General features: G+C 45.9%; 1 protein-coding gene across 3 annotated transcripts in view; it reads left to right on the top strand.

Moving 5' to 3' along the window:
* LOC115103639 (protein PTHB1) overlaps positions 1 to 20,128 on the top strand; it is a 207,677-nt gene that overhangs the window by 90,447 nt on the left and 97,102 nt on the right. For all 3 annotated transcript variants that reach the window (XM_029624498.2, XM_029624486.2, XM_065009244.1), the window contains one exon: positions 4,447 to 4,672. In XM_029624498.2, the coding sequence (XP_029480358.1) occupies positions 4,447 to 4,672 (226 nt within the window). The remainder of the gene's footprint in view (positions 1 to 4,446; positions 4,673 to 20,128) is intronic.

Genomic DNA, 20,128 nt, shown 5'->3' with positions numbered 1-20,128 from the left:
GAGTATGTATGTATTTCGGTGTTTGTTGTTGTGGTTGCTCTTGTGAATGGGATTAAGTTAATGAAAGGTCATTAGGGTCAGGCCCGCTGCATTAGCCCATACGTGTGGAGAGATGGGCTATTCTAGGAAGCGCTACTCACACTGGATAGAAATAAAGATAACGTACTGTACGGAAAGGACCAGGCCAGGAGCTAATAGGAGCATCTGACACACATACATGAGGGTGTGTGCGTGCGTGATATATTTATGTGTGAGTCAGAGATTGTCTTTGGCCCCTCGTCTCACCTATTTGACCTCTTTTTTTTTAAAGATTTTTTTTCATCTCCGGTGAGGTCGTCACAGGTGGAGATTCCCTTTCCCCGCGGACGCTCCCAGGACTGGAATTCCAATTGGGATAAGTACTTGGGATTCTGTGGATTGGAATAAGGCTTCTGTGAAGGATTGGGAGGAGTGGTAGAATGGATTAGTGAAGAGAGAATAGAATTAGGTGGGAATGAGAAACGGAGAGAGAAAGAGGCTCTAGATAATGACCTGTGCAACTGGGCTGATTAAACAAGGAAGAGGGGAAGGGGGATGGAGATAGAAGAGGAGAAAAGCTGCAGAGGAGCGCTCCGCTGTTCTCCCTGTTCCCCCATGACTGTGTGGCTTTGCACGACACCAACTCCATCAAGTCTGCTGACGACACCACGGTTGTAGGCCTGATAACCAACGACGACAAGTCAGCCTATAGGGAGGAGGTAAGTGAACTGGCATTGTGGTGCCAGGACAACAACCCCTCAATGTCAGCAAAACAAAGGAGTTGATTGTTGACTTCAGGAAGCAGAGGGAACATTCCCCGATCCACATCAACAGGACTGCAGTAGATAGAGTCAGCAGTTTGTAAGTTCCTCTGGGTGGCCGAGAAGTCAGGTTACTGGTACAGTTCCCCGAATCGTCTGGTTGGGGGATCTGTCCTTGTGGCCTTGGCCTGGGCACTTGACCCTTGTTGCTCCTTGGGTCGCTCTAGATGGGAGTCTCTAGAAATTCAGCATGCCACCCTGGGTCCTCTCCAAATACTACCATCGAGAGCGTCCTGACCGTTTACTACTGCAAATACTGCACATTTTAAACAACTTCTCCCCAATCCCCCCTTTTTTTCTGATACATGTGTAAATATTGGGATATACATTGTGCCTTCCTGTATTATACTTATGCTAAAATGTTTGTTCTATTCTACTGAGACATTTGTATTCTTATCTTTTCTTATTTCTTATTGTTGTTGTACTGTTGAAGGAACCTGCAAGAAGAGGACTGGCCACCCCACATAGCCTGGTTCCTCTCTAGGTTTCTTCCTAGGTTTTGGCCTTTCTAGGGAGTTTTTCCTAGCCACCGTGCTTTTAGACCTGCATTGTTTGCTGTTTGGGGTGTTAGGCTGGGTTTCTGTACAGCACTTTGAGATATCAGCTGATGTACGAAGGGCTATATAAATACATTTGATTTGATTTGATTTGCAAGTAAGCATTACGAAACCTAATCAGTTACACAACTGAATGCAGTCAGCTGAAATGTGTCTTCCGCATTTAACCCAGAGAGGTGCGGGTGGCTGCATTAATCGACGTCCACAGTTCCCGGGGAGCAGTTGTTGTTTGGGGTGAACTGCCTTGCTCAAGAGCAGAACAGCAGATTTTTCAACCTTGGGGATTTAAACCAGCGACTTTTCAGTTACTGGCCCAACGCTCTTAACCGCTAGGCCACCTGCCACAGTATACTATGTGTAGCCTGTACATACGACTAATAAAACTAGAAACTTGAGAGTGAAGTTTCTCTCTTGTCGTCTCTTATCCTTCATGACCACTGATCCATAGCCTCTCTTTGCCGCAGTAAAACAGGAGGGAAGAAGGTAAGGGGGAGAAGAGAGGAGGAGGAGGGTCACAGGAAACACATCTCTCTGGTAATTTACGGGGCGCTCGTTTAGCTTGGCCCGACCCAGCAGATTGATGCGGCCAACCAGAACAACCTTCTCCCCCTATTTTTTTTCTTCCACTTGTTCTCGCTCTCCGTTTCTTTCCCTCGCTTTCCACTCTGCTGTGAATAGAGCTGCTGACTCTTAATGTCTCAGTTCTATTCCTGCACCCGTCCTCCCTGAAGTTTACATTACTAGAAACTAGTACTAGAAACCTCTCTACCGCTCGCCTTTTCCTCCTCCCCCACACTTCCCTCTCTCCATATGTCTCGCTAGCTGTCTCTTCATTTCATTTCTTCTTCTCTTGATGGAAATTCAAAGGAGGAGTATTGTCAGGAGTTGAGTGCAATGTTCATTTGATTGTGTTAGTCATGAATTGTAAAATGCACAGAAAGGGGAGCTAACCACTCATACAATGAAAAAGGATGAGATACGGTTTGCTTTTACATCAGGTCATATGTGGAACTACTAAAGTATTAAATTATATCAAATATCTGCCTGTGACAATAAATATTTCTGGATTAGTCGGGATTTGATTCTATAGAAATGATTTTGCTTTGCTTGGCTCACAGCATGACATTGTATTTCCAGTCTCTTCTCATGCCTGGTCTTTAAATTACTTTTCCAGTCAAGTTGAGCATGTCAACTTTGAGGGATTACTGTCTGAACCTTTGTCAGTCCCTATGGGAGTCCTTCAGTGCTCTATATTAGGCCCCATTCTGTTATCCATAATCACAAGTTATTTTGAAATCGCAACTGGGATTTCCACAATGTGCCTTGTCAGAGGGGAAGTGACCTCTATTTATTACCAGACCAAAAGACTTCTCCATTCCCTCCCACAGCTTCTTGTTCTCCTGACCTTCACTTTCTCTTAATCACAAACAAAGATGTCCAAGGTCATCCTCAGCATGCAAGATGTCCATTATCACTCTACCATATGATTTGCCACTTGGGCCCAGTTCCAAACCCATTGCTGTGCCCTTCACTGCCCTTCATTTCAAATTGAAATTGAGAAGCCAGGTAGCCGGGCGGTTAAGAGCGTTGGGCCAGTAACTGAAAGGTCGCTGGTTCGAATCCCCGAGCTGACTAGGTAGAAAATCTGTGCCCTTGAGCAAAGCATAACCCTAATTAAGTAAATGTATATCCTAATATTGTTACCCAGCTGGTGAAATCTGTACTGTTAGTCCAGTTCAACATGTTGGGGGTCCTGATAGCCTGTTGAAAGTTATTGTTTCAGTGTGAGTTGAGATTTATGTTCTACTGCCTTCTTCCTCAATAGTCTCCCTTTCTCTCGCTGCTTTCTCTCCCCCTTTATATTTCTCTCTCCATTTCATTCTCCTTTTTCTCTCCTTTCCTCTCTCTCTCTCTCTCTCTCTCTCCATTTCATTATTTTTTTCCTCCTCTCTCTCTCTCTCTCTGTCAGGTCTCTTCCCTGTCATCATCATTATGGGTCTGATTACCTGTCATTAGGGCTCATTAGAGGCCTATCAGCATGGCGGCAGGGGGGCAGCCTCAGCCCCACACCCTGGCTGCCTGTCAACACCCCCACAGCCCAGCTCGGTGGGGGGGGGGGGCGAGGGATGTGTCCGTGTGTATGAGAGATGGTCAGACAAGATAATTTTCTCTTTCTCCAGTAGAGGCAATTGGATTGAATGATAATTGGTGCTGTTTCACATCTGAGGGATTCACATTATTGACTCGTCTGCGGGGTGAATTTTGTATCTGCTCTCTGTGTTTCTGCTCATCTGTGTAGAAACAGTATACGGTTTTGTGTGTGTGTGGCTGGTGCACGTATGTACTGCCACACAATACCGCATGCCTATGCCGGCGTGTTTGTCGTGATACCTGCGTGTGCAGGATAGGATAAAGTAATCCTTCTCACCCCCCCCCCTTAAAAGATTTAGATGCACTATTGTAAAGTGGCTGTTCCACTGGATGTCATAAGGTGAATGCACCAATTTGTAAGTCGCTCTGGATAAGAGCGTCTGCTAAATGACTTAAATGTAAATGTAATGTAAATGTGTGTGTGTTTCTCACACACAGAAGGGATCAGGCAGTGTTTATGCTAGACTGGGATGGAACAGACTCGTACAGTAGTAGCTAGATAAACAGACTGTCTCGGCCTGTAAATACTACACTTGTACATGGTAGTACATCATCCTGGACACAGGGGGCACTATGCATTCAAGGCCAGACTATTGGGTTGTGACGTCTGCCAGACAGGGTGCATCTCAATAGTCAGAAGTCACTTCCTCTCGTTGTATGATTTATTCTTCTTTCCTGGAAATCTGATCTGAATCTCACTTATACATGTATGGACCACATGCCCAGCTTCTCTCTTTCTCCCTGTTGTTTTCTCTCTGTCACTTTTTGTTCTCTCACTCTTTTCGATCACTGTCTATTGTTCTCTGCCTTCTTTCCCCATTTCCTACTTTCCCTAACCCCCCTGTCTTATATGTTCGAATAACAGAATACCTGTCTCTGTGTGTGTGTGTCTCTCTCAGGGTTGGGAGGAGAGTGTGGACGCGGCCGTGTCTCACCTCCTGAGGACCTGTCTGTCTCGCAGCCCTAAGGATCAGGCCCTGTCTCTGTCCACCTCCCAGCTCAACATGCCCAAAGACACGGTCCGCCTGAAGAAGCACATCACCCTGCTGTGTGACCGCCTGGGCAAGGGTGGACGGCTGTCCCTGGCCTCCGAGGCCAACGTACCCACACCAGTCATGATGCCAGGTGAGAGAGGGGAAGAGTGTTTGTTTGTGTGTGTGTGTGTGTGTGTGTGTGTGTGTGTGTGTGTGTGTGTGTGTGTGTGTGTGTGTGAGAAAAAGCAGTTTCTCTTCATTAGTGTTCAGTATAGCCTTTAATGATGCTATTAACCCCTTCCTCTGAGAATGCCTAATAAATCCTGTCCCACTGAGGTGTGTGTGTGCACGCTCTGTCTGTTGTTCCAGTGTTAACCCCTGGCTGTGAGAATGTCTAGTAAACACTATTCCCCTGGTAAAGGTGTTATGGTTGGAGAGAAGAGCACATGTCTCAATCATATCCCTGTTTATGGCCTTCACTCACTCAAGCCTACAGTGGTGTGTGTGTGGGTGCCCAACCACCACCCCCATGGGTCATTGAGTTCTAACAAAAGTGTGTGTTTGTGTCTGAACCTCCTTAAGCAGGCCAAATACCTTTTTACCCCCACTCCTTTTATGCTTCTTCCTTCCTTCCTCCTCTCTCTCTCGCTCTTGCTCTCGTTCGCTCTCGCAGTCACCCCTCACACGTATAAGTGTGTTGATGACAAATCAACTCGACCATTTCCCTTCAGTAGTTCTCTCCCTAGTTTCCACCCCATCAAACACAGCAGTTGATTAATGAGAGATGTTTAATATGATATATGAGGACTGTTGATGGACACAGGGGGCAGTATTGTGAAGCGATAGGTAGCTACCAGCCAGACTAATGAATATGGACACAGTGGAGCGAGGAAATATTAACCATGGTTTTCCAGTTGAAAACCTGCCGCTCCGCAAATAGAAGAATTAGGTGCCTTTATTGAGTGCTTTACGCATTCATGCTTTGGAGTTTGTAATTAATTCACGACATGGAATTGGGTTCTTGACCCAGAATACTTTGAGAGTTCTGGGATGGTGTAGTTGTATTTTTTATTGAAATGTATTTTGATGTTGTTAAGCTTGACATTGTTTGTTGTTAGCCTTACAGTACACAGCGCTGCCATGGTAGTGGCATAGATGCTAGGGTCTTTGATAGTTATGACAACTTAGGCAGCTTATGCAGTAGCTTGGGACTGTTACTGTATGTATGTGGGCAGTAAACCAGAAAAGTCGCAATAGTGTGTGTTATTTGGGACTACTGGAGGTATCCCTTATATGATGTCCATCCTGGGTGTGTGTGTCTGTGTCAGAGTCCTGCACAGCTTTGTTTTGGAGATATCCGACATCAGGCCAGCCCGACCCACCCTCAAAGTATTGTTCCGAGAGCCGATCCGTGACCCACCAAATTACATCCAATTTATGTCATTGTTTTCATGACTCCGTAGTAGTATGCTATTATTCCCCTTCCCTGCAAATGTCTATTCAACATTTGTGTAAAAGGAAACCATGCCATGAATTAAGAACGATAGGCCTACCTTTTTGTCTACACAATGCGATGCGTCACCTTGACGACGCAAATCGCTTTTAGAATAATAGCATTCTAATTAGCCTTTTTAACTACTGAAAGCCTATAGACGACATAACAAAACGAGATCTTTATATTTAATATCGTTTCGATAATCAAATAGTTTAAATGAAACTTAAATAAACAAATGATCTACACACAATACCCCAGAATGACAAAGCGAAAAAACTAGATTTTAGATATGTTTGCAAATGTATTAAAAATTTAAAATATTTTTTTATATCCATAAGTATTCAGTCCCTTGGCTATGAGACTTGTAATTGAGCTCAGGGTGCATCCTGTTTCCATTGATCATCCTTGAGATGTTTCTACAACTTGACTGGAGTCCCTGTGGTAAATTCAATTGATTGAACTTGATTTGGAAAGGTACACACCTGTCTATATACAGTAAGGTCCCACAGTTGACAGTGCATGTCAGAGCAAAAACCAAGCAATGAAGTCGAAGGAATTGTCCGTATAGTTCAGAGACAGGATTGTGTCTAGGCACAGATCTGGGGAAGGGTACCAAAAAATGTCTGCAGCATTGAATATACCCAAGAACACAGTGGCCTCCACCTTTCATTCTTTTAAAAACTTTTTCTCCCCAATTCCGTGATATCCAATTGGTAGTTAGTCTTGTCCCATCGCTGCTACTCCCGTACGGACTCGGGAGAGGTGAAGGTCGAAAGCCATGTGTCCTCCGAAAACACGACCCTGCCAAGCCGCACTGATTCTTGACACACTGCTCGCTTAACCCGGACAACTGGCAACTGTGTCAGCGTGCATGCGCCCCGGCCCGCCACAGGAGTCGCTAGAGCACGATGGGACATGGACATCCCGGCCGGCCAAACCCTCCCCTAACTGGGCCAATTGTGCGCTGCTTCATTTTTTAAATTGTACCTTTATTTAACTAGGCAAGTCAGTTAAGAACAAATTCTTACTTTCAATGATGGCCTAGGAACAGTGGGTTTACTGCCTTGTTCAGGGGCAGAATGACAGATTTTTACCTTGTCAGCTCGGGAATTCGATCTTGCAACCTTCTGGTTACTAGTCCAACGCTCTAACCACTAGGCTACCTGCCGCCCCATGAGACCCCCATGGATCAAATGTGGATCTGTAGTGACACCTCAAGCACTGCAAGTGCCTTAGACCGCTGTGCTACTCGGGAGGCCTGGCCTCTACCATTCTTAAATGGAAGAAGTTTGGAACCACCAAGACTCTTCCTAGAGCTGGCCACCTGGCCAAACTGCGCAATCGGGGGAGAAGAGCCTTGGTCAGAGAGGTGAGCAAGAACCTGATGGTCACTCTGACAGAGCTCCAGGTTTCCTCTGTGGAGATGGGAGAACCTTCCAGAAGAACAACCATCTCTGCAGCATTTAACCAAATCAAATCAAATCAAATGTTATTTGTCACATACACATGGTTAGCAGATGTTAATGCGAGTGTAGCGAAATGCTTGTGCTTCTAGTTCTGACAATGCAGTAATAACCAACAAGTAATCTAACTAACAATTCCAAAACTACTGTCTTACACACAGTGTAAGGGGATAAAGAATATGTACATAAGGATATATGAATGAGTGATGGTACAGAGCAGCATAGGCAAGATACAGTAGATGGTATCGAGTACAGTATATACATATGAGATGAGTATGTAAACAAAGTGGCATAGTTAATAGTGATACATGTATTACATAAGGATGCAGTCGATGATATAGAGTACAGTATATACGTATGCATATGAGATGAATAATGTAGGGTAAGTAACATTATATAAGGTAGCATTGTTTAAAGTGGCTAGTGATATATTTACATAATTTCCCATCAATTCCCATTATTAAAGTGGCTGGAGTTGAGTCAGTGTCAGTGTCAGTGTGTTGGCAGCAGCCACTCAATGTTAGTGGTGGCTGTTTAACAGTCTGATGGCCTTGAGATAGAAGCTGTTTTTCAGTCTCTCGGTCCCAGCTTTTGATGCACCTGTACTGACCTCGCCTTCTGGATGATAGCGGGGTGAACAGGCAGTGGCTCGGGTGGTTGATGTCCTTGATGATCTTTATGGCCTTCCTGTAACATCGGGTGGTGTAGGTGTCCTGGAGGGCAGGTAGTTTGCCCCCGGTGATGCGTTGTGCAGACCTCACTACCCTCTGGAGAGCCTTACGGTTGAGGGCGGAGCAGTTGCCGTACCAGGCGGTGATACAGCCCGCCAGGATGCTCTCGATTGTGCATCTGTAGAAGTTTGTGAGTGCTTTTGGTGACAAGCCGAATTTTATGGTTGAGTGACCACTCCCCAGTAATTGGCACATGACAGCCCACTTGGAGTTGCCCAAAAGGCAGCTAAAAGACTCTCTGACTGTGAGAAACAAGATTCTCTGGTCTGATGAAACCAAGATGGAACTATTTGGCCTGAATGTCAAGTTTTACATCTGGAGGAAAGCAGGCACCACTCATCACCTGGCCAATACCATCCCTACGGTGAAGCATGGTGGTTGCAGCATCATGCTGTGGGGATGTTTTTCACCGGCAGGGACTTGGAGACTAGTCAGGATCAAGGGAAAGATGAACGGAGCAAAATAAAGAGAGATCCTTGATTAAAACCTGCTCCAGAGTCCAACGGACATCAGAATGTGGGTGAAGGTTCACCGTCCATCAGGACCAAGACACCACTAAGCACACAGCCAAGACAACGCAGGAGTGGCTTCAGGACAAGTTTCTGAATGTCCTTGAGCGGCCCAGCCAGAGCACAAACTTGAACCAGATCAAACATCTCTGGAGAGAGCTGAAAACAGCTGTGCAGCAACGCTCCCCATCCAACCTGACAGAGCTTGAGACGATCTGCAGAGAAGAATGGGAGAAACTCCCCAAATACAGGTGTGCCAAGCTTTTAGCGTCAAACCCAAGAAGACTAATCACTGCCAAAGGTGCTTCAACAAGGTACTGAGTAAAGGGTCTGAATACTTATGTAAATGTAATATTTCAGTTGTTTTTTAAGACATTTGCAACAAATGCTTTGTCATTATTGGGTATTGTGTATACATTGATGAGGGAAAAAACTATATAATTAATTTTTAGAATAAGGCTGTAACGTAACAAAATGTGAAAAAAAAGTGAAGGGGTCTGAATACTTCCGAATGCACAGTAGGCTGCAAAAATAGGCTACATTTATTTAATAGGCTATTATATGGATATTAAAATTTTTACTAGCCGCACCGGTTTACACTTTATATGGCCTGCGTATGTTCTAAATAAACAAAAGCCTGAATTAACACAGGCTAATAATTAACTGATATTTAATTGAATTATCATAAACAATTACCTGCTTGCACTTTTTGCCGGCTGTATATCCATCTACCGGTTTGTTGTCCTTACGAACCGGGGATTTCACTCACGCAGCATCTGTTTTCACGATGATGTAGCCTATTCCTCCATCATAACCTTTCTTTTTATTTATTTAGTTAGTATTATGTTACCCATTTTTGCGTGAACTAGGCTAGCAAGAGAAAGTCAACTTGGCATTGCCTATTCTCACGTGGGGGGGAGTGAACAAAAGCTCTGCACCTAGACGAATTAGAATGTTTCAGCACCGCATAAATAATGGACAGTTCCCTGCTCCAAACTCTCTCAATACGTCCCTGCTCCACACTCTCTCAATACGTCCCTGCTCCAAACTCTCTCAATACGTCCCTGCTCCACACTCTCTCAATACGTCCCTGCTCCACACTCTCTCAATACGTCCCTGCTCCACACTCTCTCAATACGTCCCTGCTCCACACTCTCTCAATACGTCCCTGCTCCACACTCTCAATACGTCCCTGCTCCACACTCTCTCAATACGTTCATAGCCTCGCCGTTCACAGAATGAAATTCTCAACACAATATTTTTTTGTGGTGTGTATCCGACCTGATGCAGAACTGTAGTGTGTGTGTGTGTGTGTCAAGAGTATTGAGCGGACAGGATCCATGTCGTCTGGTCTCTTTCCTTTCACTGTTGTTCTGCTGCCAAAACACACACACACACACACACACACATACACAGAGCGAGAGAGTCAAGCGACTCCTGTATGACCAAAGCCCTGTCACTCTTTATGTAAACAGTCATTTGTTACAAACCCCAAAGATGTTGCTTTTTCAATCGGCTGTAAACGCAAAAGTTGTTTACGTTTCCAACAACACTGGCGGCAACAGTCTCCCACGGACTGGGCACACACACGCACACACACGCACACGCACGCACGCACACACACACACACACACACACACACACACACACACACAAGCCCCACTTCATGGCCTTGCAGTACACCCTATTCCAGGCATTATATAAAAATGGATGGATGGATAGGATTTGTAGTTTGTATGCCCACTACCAATACTGTGTGGGACCTGACAGTTGAAAAAACACATACTGTACACAGACACAAATGTACTGTACTCCTTAATAGAGCCTATTTGTGCTTATATTTGTGCCTGAAGGATATACAGAATATTTTCTCTCTTATGACACACACACATACTTGTAAGATGTGTAGATTCCTGTCTCCGGTACACAGTGAGACCCTCTTCTGTCGTTCTCCTCATCTCTCCAGCTCACCCTCTCCTTACCTGAACCTGTGTCTCGCTCTGATGACATCACATGGGCGGCCTGCTGAGACGCTGGTTGGAACAGCTGCTCTTGGCCCTTGCTCTCTGTCTCTCACGCACGCACGCACGCACACACACACACACACACGCACACATACACCCTGTCAGCAGCACCTGATGGTATCAGTTCAGTCAGTACTGTTTATCACATGGCCTTCATTACTCAGAACTGTTAGCTTTGCTCTGTCATTAGGTCAAATGTTGGGCTGCTTTACAATATGGATGTGGATTTGGTGTTGTGGGTGTAATGTTGCGCTCTCCCTTGTATCTCTCTGTCTCTCTTGTTTACTCTATCCATGTCTGTCAGTAAGCATAGCTTAAGGTCTCTCTACTTGAGGTTCATCATAGAATGTCCTAGATGTTGTGGCCTTCTTGTTTTGTGTGTTTTCACTGTACATTTATTTCAGTGTGTGTATGCATGCATGTGTTTATACATACAGTTGAAGTCGGAAGTTAACATACACCTTAGCCAAATACATTTAAACTCAGTGTTTCACAATTCCTGACATGTAATCGTAGTTCAAATTCCCTGTATTAGGTCAGTTAGGATCACAACTTTATTTTAAGAATGTGAAATGTCAGAATAATAGTAGAGTTATTTATTTCAGCTATTATTTATTTCATCACATTCCCAGTGGGTCAGAAGTTTACTTACACGCAATTAGTGTTTGGTAGCATTGCCTTTAAAATTGTTTAACTTGGGTCACACGTTTCGGGCTGCCTTCCACACGCTTTCCACAATAAGTTGGGTGAATTTTGGCCCATTCCTCCTGACAGAGCTGGTGTAACTGAGTTAGGTTTGGTAGACCTCCTTGCTCACACACTCTTTTTCAGTTCTTCCCACAATTTTTCAATGGGATTGAGGTCAGAGCTTTGTGATGGCCACTCCAATACCTTGACTTTGTTGTCCTTATGCAACTTTGGAAGTATGCTTGGGGTCATTGTCCATGTGGAAGACCCATTTGCGACCAAGCCTTAACTTCCTGTCTTGAGATGTTGCTTCAATGTATCCACATAATTTTCCTCCTCGTGATGCCATCTATTTTGTGAAGTACACCAGTCCCTACTGCAGCAAAGCTCCCCCACAACATGATGCTGCCACCCCTGTGCTTACATTTACATTTACATTTAAGTCATTTAGCAGACGCTCTTATCCAGAGCGACTTACAAATTGGTGCATTCACCTTATGACCTCCAGTGGAACAGTAGTGCATCTAAATCGGTTGGGATGGTGTTCTTCGGCTTGCAAGCCTTGCAAGCCTCCCCCTTTTTCCTCCAAACATAACATTGGTCATTATGGCCAAACAGTTCCATTTTTGTTTCATCAGACCAGAGGACATTTCTCCAAAAAGGACGATCTTTGTTCCCATGTGCAGTTGCAAACGGTAGTCTGGCTTTTTATGGTGGTTTTGGAGCAGTGGCTTCTTCAGGTTATGTCAATGTAGGACTCATTTTACTGTGGATATAGATACTTTTGTACCTGTTTCCTCCAGCATCTTCACAAGGTCCTTTGCTGTTGTTCTGGGATTGATTTACACTTTTCGCACCAAATACATTAATCTCTAGGAGACAGAACACGTCTCCTTCCTGAGCGGTATGATGGCTGTGTGGTCTCATGGTGTTTATACTTGCGTACTATTGTTTGTACAGATGAACGTGGTACCTTCAGGCATTTGGAAATTGCTCCCAAGGATGAACCAGACTTGCGGAGGTCAACCATTTTTGCGGAGGTCTTGGCTGATTTCTTTTGATTTTCCCATGATGTCAAGCAAAGAGGCAATGAGTTTGAAGGTAGGCCTTGAAATACATCCACAGGTACACCTCCAATTGACTCAAATGATGTCAATTAACCTATCAGAAGCTTCTAAAGCCATGACATAATTTTCTGGAATTTTCCCAGCTGTTTAAAGGCACAGTCAACTTAGTGCATGTAAACTTCTGACCCACTGGAATTGTGATACAGTGAATTATAAGTGAAATTATCTCTCTGTAAACAATTGTTGGAAAAATTACTTGTGTCATGCACACGGTAGATGTCCTAACATACTTGCCAAAACTATAGTTTGTTAACAAGAAATTTGTGGAGTGTTTGAAAAACGAGTTTTAATGACTCCAACCTAAGTGTATGTGATCCTCCGACTTCAACTGGATCTTCTCTCTCCCACCACAGAAGAAGATTGATACCTCTGCGTCTACACACACCACAGTTCCACTTCATGATTTATCACATTTTATATGGAACTTCCAGTCTCCACTCCACACTGGGCAGGAATAACACAGGCTGGGGAACAAGTCTCCTTTAGGGAACACATCCAACCCCCCATCATGTTTTCACATTAGTCAGAGAACCTATACATGCCCACTCTCACTCTTTCTTTCTCTCTCGCTCTTTCTTTTTCTCACTTTCTCTCTCGCTCTCTTACTCTTTCTGTCCTCCTCTCGCTCCTTCTTTCTTTCTCTCTCGCTCTCTTACTCTTTCTGTCCTCCTCTCGCTCCTTCTTTCTTTCTCTCTCGCTCTCTTACTCTTTCTGTCCTCCTCTCGCTCCTTCTTTCTTTCTCTCTCGCTCTCTTACTCTTTCTGTCCTCCTCTCGCTCCTTCTTTCTTTCTCTCTCGCTCTCTTACTCTTTCTGTCCTCCTCTCGCTCTTTCTTTCTTTCTTGCTTTCTCTTTCTTGCTTTCTCTTCTCTTTCTTTCACTCTCTCCCTCTTTCTTTCTCTCTCTCTTTTTCTCTCTCCTTTTGCTCTCTTCGTTTGCTCTTTCTCTCGTTCTCTCTCACCCTGTCTTTCGTTCTCTCTTACTTTTATTCTTTCTTTCTCTCTCCTCTTTTCTCTCTCAAATCAATTATTGATTTTAGTATGACATAACAATGTACATATTGCCAAAGCTTACTTTGGAGATTTATAATATTAATCAATATTGTCAACGGGACAACAGTAACAACAATAATCAAGGGTCAAAATAACCATATGTTGAACAGTAACAGAGGCATAGAGGACATGTGCAGGTTGGTTGGTCTGTCAGACACTGTCCCTCATCTTATGGCAGGCAGCAATGTAGTTCGCTGCCAATCCACAGCTCTCTGCATCCTCCCCCAACAGGACAGGTAGCCTATTCTCATCAGAGAGGCCTTTGAAACTTTGAATAAGGGTTTTAAATGACACTCTTAATTGTTTAATATTCTTGACATTTTGTCAGGAAAATGCAGCTCTGTCTCAGCTCTGTTTCGGGTTCTGCTGTGTTATCTCTCTCTGAACTAGTCAAATTCCCTTCTCCCTGCTATGTGTTGAATACATTAGCTACTCGGCTGGAACCAGGCATTTTGGCAACAGTTCGGAGATCTTGAACGTCCCCCCTCTGAATATCTATGCAGTGGAGAAAAACCATATGTTGTGATAAAGTGAATGCCAGGGGAATGTGATTGTGATGTACTACTGGGGTGCAGGGTTGTTGACGGGATGTTATGCAAGCAGGCTTTGAGGTGTGTGTGTGTGTGTGTATGTGCGTGTGTGCTGTTGTGTCTGACTGTATTCCGTACATGTATTTAAGTGTGTGTTCTCTCCCAGAATCTCCTCTCCTATCAACATCTCTAATTAACACTCTAGAAATTGAAGCGTTTCAGTCCTAAAATACACCCCCCCCCTTCCAAGTTCCAAGTCCACTGAGGATACCTTTGTTCCTATATCCGAATCTTGTCTTTGGGAGCCATTTCTGACGACGTAAACAGATGTATCTTGTCGTGTGTTTGGAGTCTCTTTTCTCAGCTGTTTTGGGAGGATTTCAGTTATGCCTTGTGGTTAGGAGATCTATTCCTGTAGGACTTAAAGAGAAGGGAGAGGAAATAGATGTTGAAGTTGAGAGCAGGGCTACTGTCACTGAATGAATGGGGTCTTCTCTGCTAGCTAAAGCACTACTTAATGCTCAACTACTTAAAGCGGTTAGGAATTCCTAGGCTAAACCCCATTTAGAGAGCACTGTCTCTGTATGTCTCCGTCTGCCTCACTCTCTCTTTCTGGGTGCGTGCGTGTGCTCGCGTGCATTATCAAATTTGGTCATGTGTCAGTATGTGGCCATATCTCTCCGATTGCTCAACAGTATAACCATAAAACCCAGTGTCTTTCCAACGATCTCCCTCCTCTCCTGACTTTTACAATGTGGACATCATAAAGAGTGGAGAAAGAGATAAAGAGTGATTTACAGCTGTTTGATTTTTGACAAAACCAGGAGGTGCACTTTTGGGCTGGCGAGAAAGAGGGACTTCTAGAGATCATATCGCAAGCAAACAATCTGCAAGATTTGAGACCAAACCACAACCAAATGATCTTCTGAACCATTACACTACACAACGGTCTAACACATTCAAACCACAACCAAATGATATTCTGAACCTTTACACTACACAACGGTCTAACACATTCAAACCACAACCAAATGATATTCTGAACCTTTACACTACACAACGGTCTAACACATTCAAACCACAACCAAATGATATTCTGAACCTTTACACTACACAACGGTCTAACACATTCAAACCACAACCAAATGATATTCTGAACCTTTACACTACACAACGGTCTAACACATTCAAACCACAACCAAATGATCTTCTGAACCATTACACTACACAACGGTCTAACACATTCAAACCACAACCAACGGTGGTTTGGTACATGCTCTAGTTCTTTTGACCACAACCAAATGGTTCCGTAGATGTAACCATAAAATAAAACCTACTGAAATTGAGCAGCAACAACGGTTCATTAGGGAATTGAACATAATGTAGACCAAACCACGACCAACCATTTTAGAACAGAGACCAAACCACGACCAACCATTTTAGAACAGAGACCAAACCACGACCAACCATTTTAGAACAGAGACCAAACCACGACCAACCATTTTAGAACAGAGACCAAACCACGACCAACCGTTTTAGAACAGAGACCAAACCACGACCAACCGTTTTAGAACAGAGACCAAACCACGACCAACCGTTTTAGAACAGAGACCAAACCACGACCAACCGTTTTAGAACAGAGACCAAACCACGACCAACCGTTTTAGAACAGAGACCAAACCACGACCAAACGTTTTAGAACAGAGACCAAACCACGACCAACCGTTTTAGAACAGAGACCAAACCACGACCAACCGCTGTAGAACAGAGACCAAACCAAAACACGACCAACCGTTTTAGAACAGAGACCAAACCACGACCAACCATTTTAGAACAGAGACCAAACCACGACCAACCGCTGTAGAACAGAGACCAAACCAAACCACGACCAACCGTTTTAGAACAGAGACCAAACCACGACCAACCGTTTTAGAACAGAGACCAAACCACGACCAACCATTTTAGAACAGAGACCAAACCACGACCAACCGCTGTAGAACAGAGACCAAACCAAACCACGACCAACTATTTTAGAACGGAGACCAAACCACGACCAACCGTTTTAGAACAGAGACCAGACCACGACCAACCGTTGTAGAACAGAGACCAAACCAAACCACGACCAACCGTTTTAGAACAGAGACCAGACTAAACCACAACCAACCATTTTAAAACAGAGACCAGCCTAAACCACTACCAACCGTTTTAAAACAGAGACCAGACTTAACCACTACCAACCGTTTTAAAACAGAGACCAGACTTAACCACGACCAACCATTTTAGAACAGAAACCAAACCAAACCACGACCAACCGTTCCAGCACTTCCATCCTATCTATTTGCTCTTCTAACTACAATCACACGCCTTACTGTGATTCTTGCTACGTAAGCTTAACTTTCTGAACACTCGTGACGTGTAGTCCACTTGTCATTCCAATCTCCTTTGCATTAGCGTAGCCTCTTGTGTAGCCTGTCAACTATGTGTCTGTCTATCCCTGTTCTCTCCTCTCTGCACAGACCATACAAACGCTCCACACCGCGTGGCCGCGGCCACTCTAATCTGGTGGTCCCAGCGCGCACGACCCACGTGGAGTTCCAGGTCTCCGGTAGCCTCTGGAACTGCTGATCTGCGGCCAACAAGGCAGAGTTCATCTCCGCCTATGTCTCCCTCCAGTCCCTCGACTTCTTGGCACTGACGGAAACATGGATCACCACAGACAACACTGCTACTCCTACTGCTCTCTCTTCGTCTGCCCACGTGTTCTCGCACACCCCGAGAGCTTCTGGTCAGCGGGGTGGTGGCACCGGGATCCTCATCTCTCCCAAGTGGTCATTCTCTCTTTCTCCCCTTACCCATCTGTCTATCGCCTCCTTTGAATTCCATGCTGTCACAGTTACCAGCCCTTTCAAGCTTAACATCCTTATCATTTATCGCCCTCCAGGTTCCCTCGGAGAGTTCATCAATGAGCTTGATGCCTTGATAAGCTCCTTTCCTGAGGACGGCTCACCTCTCACAGTTCTGGGCGACTTTAACCTCCCCACGCCTACCTTTGACTCATTCCTCTCTGCCTCCTTCTTTCCACTCCTCTCCTCTTTTGACCTCACCCTCTCACCTTCCCCCCTACTCACAAGGCAGGAAATACGCTCGACCTCATCTTTACTAGATGCTGTTCTTCCACTAACCTCGTTGCAACTCCCCTCCAAGTCTCCGACCACTACCTTGTATCCTTTTCCCTCTCGCTCTCATCCAACACTTCCCACACTGCCCCTACTCGGATGGTATCGCGCCGTCCCAACCTTCGCTCTCTCTCCCCCGCTACTCTCTCCTCTTCCATCCTATCATCTCTTCCCTCTGCTCAAACCTTCTCCAACCTATCTCCTGATTCTGCCTCCTCAACCCTCCTCTCCTCCCTTTCTGCATCCTTTGACTCTCTATGTCCCCTATCCTCCAGGCCGGCTCGGTCCTCCCCTCCCGCTCCGTGGCTCGACGACTCATTGCGAGCTCACAGAACAGGGCTCCGGGCAGCCGAGCGGAAATGGAGGAAAACTCGCCTCCCTGCGGACCTGACATCCTTTCACTCCCTCCTCTCTACATTTTCCTCTTCTCTCTCTGCTGCTAAAGCCACTTTCTACCACTCTAAATTCCAAGCATCTGCCTCTAACCCTAGGAAGCTCTTTGCAACCTTCTCCTCCCTCCTGAATCCTCCTCCCCCTCCCCCCTCCTCCCTCTCTGCAGATGACTTCGTCAACCATTTTGAAAAGAAGGTCGACGACATCCGATCCTCGTTGCTAAGTCAAACGACACCGCTGGTTCTGCTCACACTGCCCTACCCTGTGCTCTGACCTCTTTCTCCCCTCTCTCTCCAGATGAAATCTCGCGTCTTGTGACGGCCGGCCGCCCAACAACCTGCCCGCTTGACCCTATCCCCTCCTCTCTTCTCCAGACCATTTCCGGAGACCTTCTCCCTTACCTCACCTCGCTCATCAACTCATCCCTGACCGCTGGCTACGTCCCTTCCGTCTTCAAGAGAGCGAGAGTTGCACCCCTTCTGAAAAAACCTACACTCGATCCCTCCGATGTCAACAACTACAGACCAGTATCCCTTCTTTCTTTTCTCTCCAAAACTCTTGAACGTGCCGCCGTCCTTGGCCAGCTCTCCCGCTATCTCTCTCAGAATGACCTTCTTGATCCAAATCAGTCAGGTTTCAAGACTAGTCATTCAACTGAGACTGCTCTTCTCTGTATCACGGAGGCGCTCCGCACTGCTAAAGCTAACTCTCTCTCCTCTGCTCTCATCCTTCTAGACCTATCGGCTGCCTTCGATACTGTGAACCATCAGATCCTCCTCTCCACCCTCTCCGAGTTGGGCATCTCCGGCGCGGCCCACGCTTGGATTGCGTCCTACCTGACAGGTCGCTCCTACCAGGTGGCGTGGCGAGAATCCGTCTCCACACCACGTGCTCTCACCACTGGTGTCCCCCAGGGCTCTGTTCTAGGCCCTCTCCTATTCTCGCTATACACCAAGTCACTTGGCTCTGTCATAACCTCACATGGTCTCTCCTATCATTGCTATGCAGACGACACACAATTAATCTTCTCCTTTCCCCCTTCTGATGACCAGGTGGCGAATCGCATCTCTGCATGTCTGGCAGACATATCCGTGTGGATGACGGATCACCACCTCAAGCTGAACCTCGGCAAGACGGAGCTGCTCTTCCTCCCGGGAAGGACTGCCCGTTCCATGATCTCGCCATCACGGTTGACAACTCCATTGTGTCCTCCTCCCAGAGCGCTAAGAACCTTGGCGTGATCCTGGACAACACCCTGTCGTTCTCAACTAACATCAAGGCGGTGGCCCGTTCCTGTAGGTTCATGCTCTACAACATCCGCAGAGTACGACCCTGCCTCACACAGGAAGCGGCGCAGGTCCTAATCCAGGCACTTGTCATCTCCCGTCTGGATTACTGCAACTCGCTGTTGGCTGGGCTCCCTGCCTGTGCCATTAAACCCCTACAACTCATCCAGAACGCCGCAGCCCGTCTGGTGTTCAACCTTCCCAAGTTCTCTCACGTCACCCCGCTCCTCCGCTCCCTCCACTGGCTTCCAGTTGAAGCTCGCATCCGCTACAAGACCATGGTGCTTGCCTACGGAGCTGTGAGGGGAACGGCACCTCAGTACCTCCAGGCTCTGATCAGGCCCTACACCCAAACAAGGGCACTGCGTTCATCCACCTCTGGCCTGCTCGCCTCCCTACCACTGAGGAAGTACAGTTCCCGCTCAGCCCAGTCAAAACTGTTCGCTGCTCTGGCCCCCCAATGGTGGAACAAACTCCCTCACGACGCCAGGACAGCGGAGTCAATCACCACCTTCCGGAGACACCTGAAACCCCACCTCTTTAAGGAATACCTAGGATAGGATAAAGTAATCCCTCTCACCCCCCCTCCCCCTGAAAAGATTTAGATGCACTACTGTTCCACTGGAGGTCATAAGGTGAATGCACCAATTTGTAAGTCGCTCTGGATAAGAGCGTCTGCTAAATGACTTAAATGTAAATGTTAAATGTACTGGAAGAGACCTAACTCGACCACATACAGACAGTACAGCAGTTTGGACTATAACTAACCCGGTCTCCCAGACCAAAACATCTTTCATATCCTAGTATATGTGACAGTGTGCAGCTCCATACTACAGTCTGAGAGAGGGCTGCCTAGCTTGTCTCCCCGCCTAAAGAGCTCCGTTTCAGGCTAAAGGTGGCCCAGAGGTGGGGGCCCTTTCCTTAACATGTGTTGATGTATGGCTGGGCAGAGGTTAAGACGCACACACACACACACACACACACACACACACACTACCCTTGTCCTCACATACGACCCCTCTCTCTCTGCACACACACACTACACTTGATCACACATACACACACCGCCACTGTCCGAAATTGCAAAAAGACAAGCTTAGAAAAACACCTGCCCAATTAAAGGCTGGCGTATCCAA

The sequence above is a fragment of the Oncorhynchus nerka genome, linkage group LG3, assembly GCF_034236695.1.
Source record: "Oncorhynchus nerka isolate Pitt River linkage group LG3, Oner_Uvic_2.0, whole genome shotgun sequence".
Lineage (NCBI taxonomy): Eukaryota > Metazoa > Chordata > Actinopteri > Salmoniformes > Salmonidae > Oncorhynchus > Oncorhynchus nerka.
This window is presented reverse-complemented; position numbering and strand designations above follow the sequence as displayed.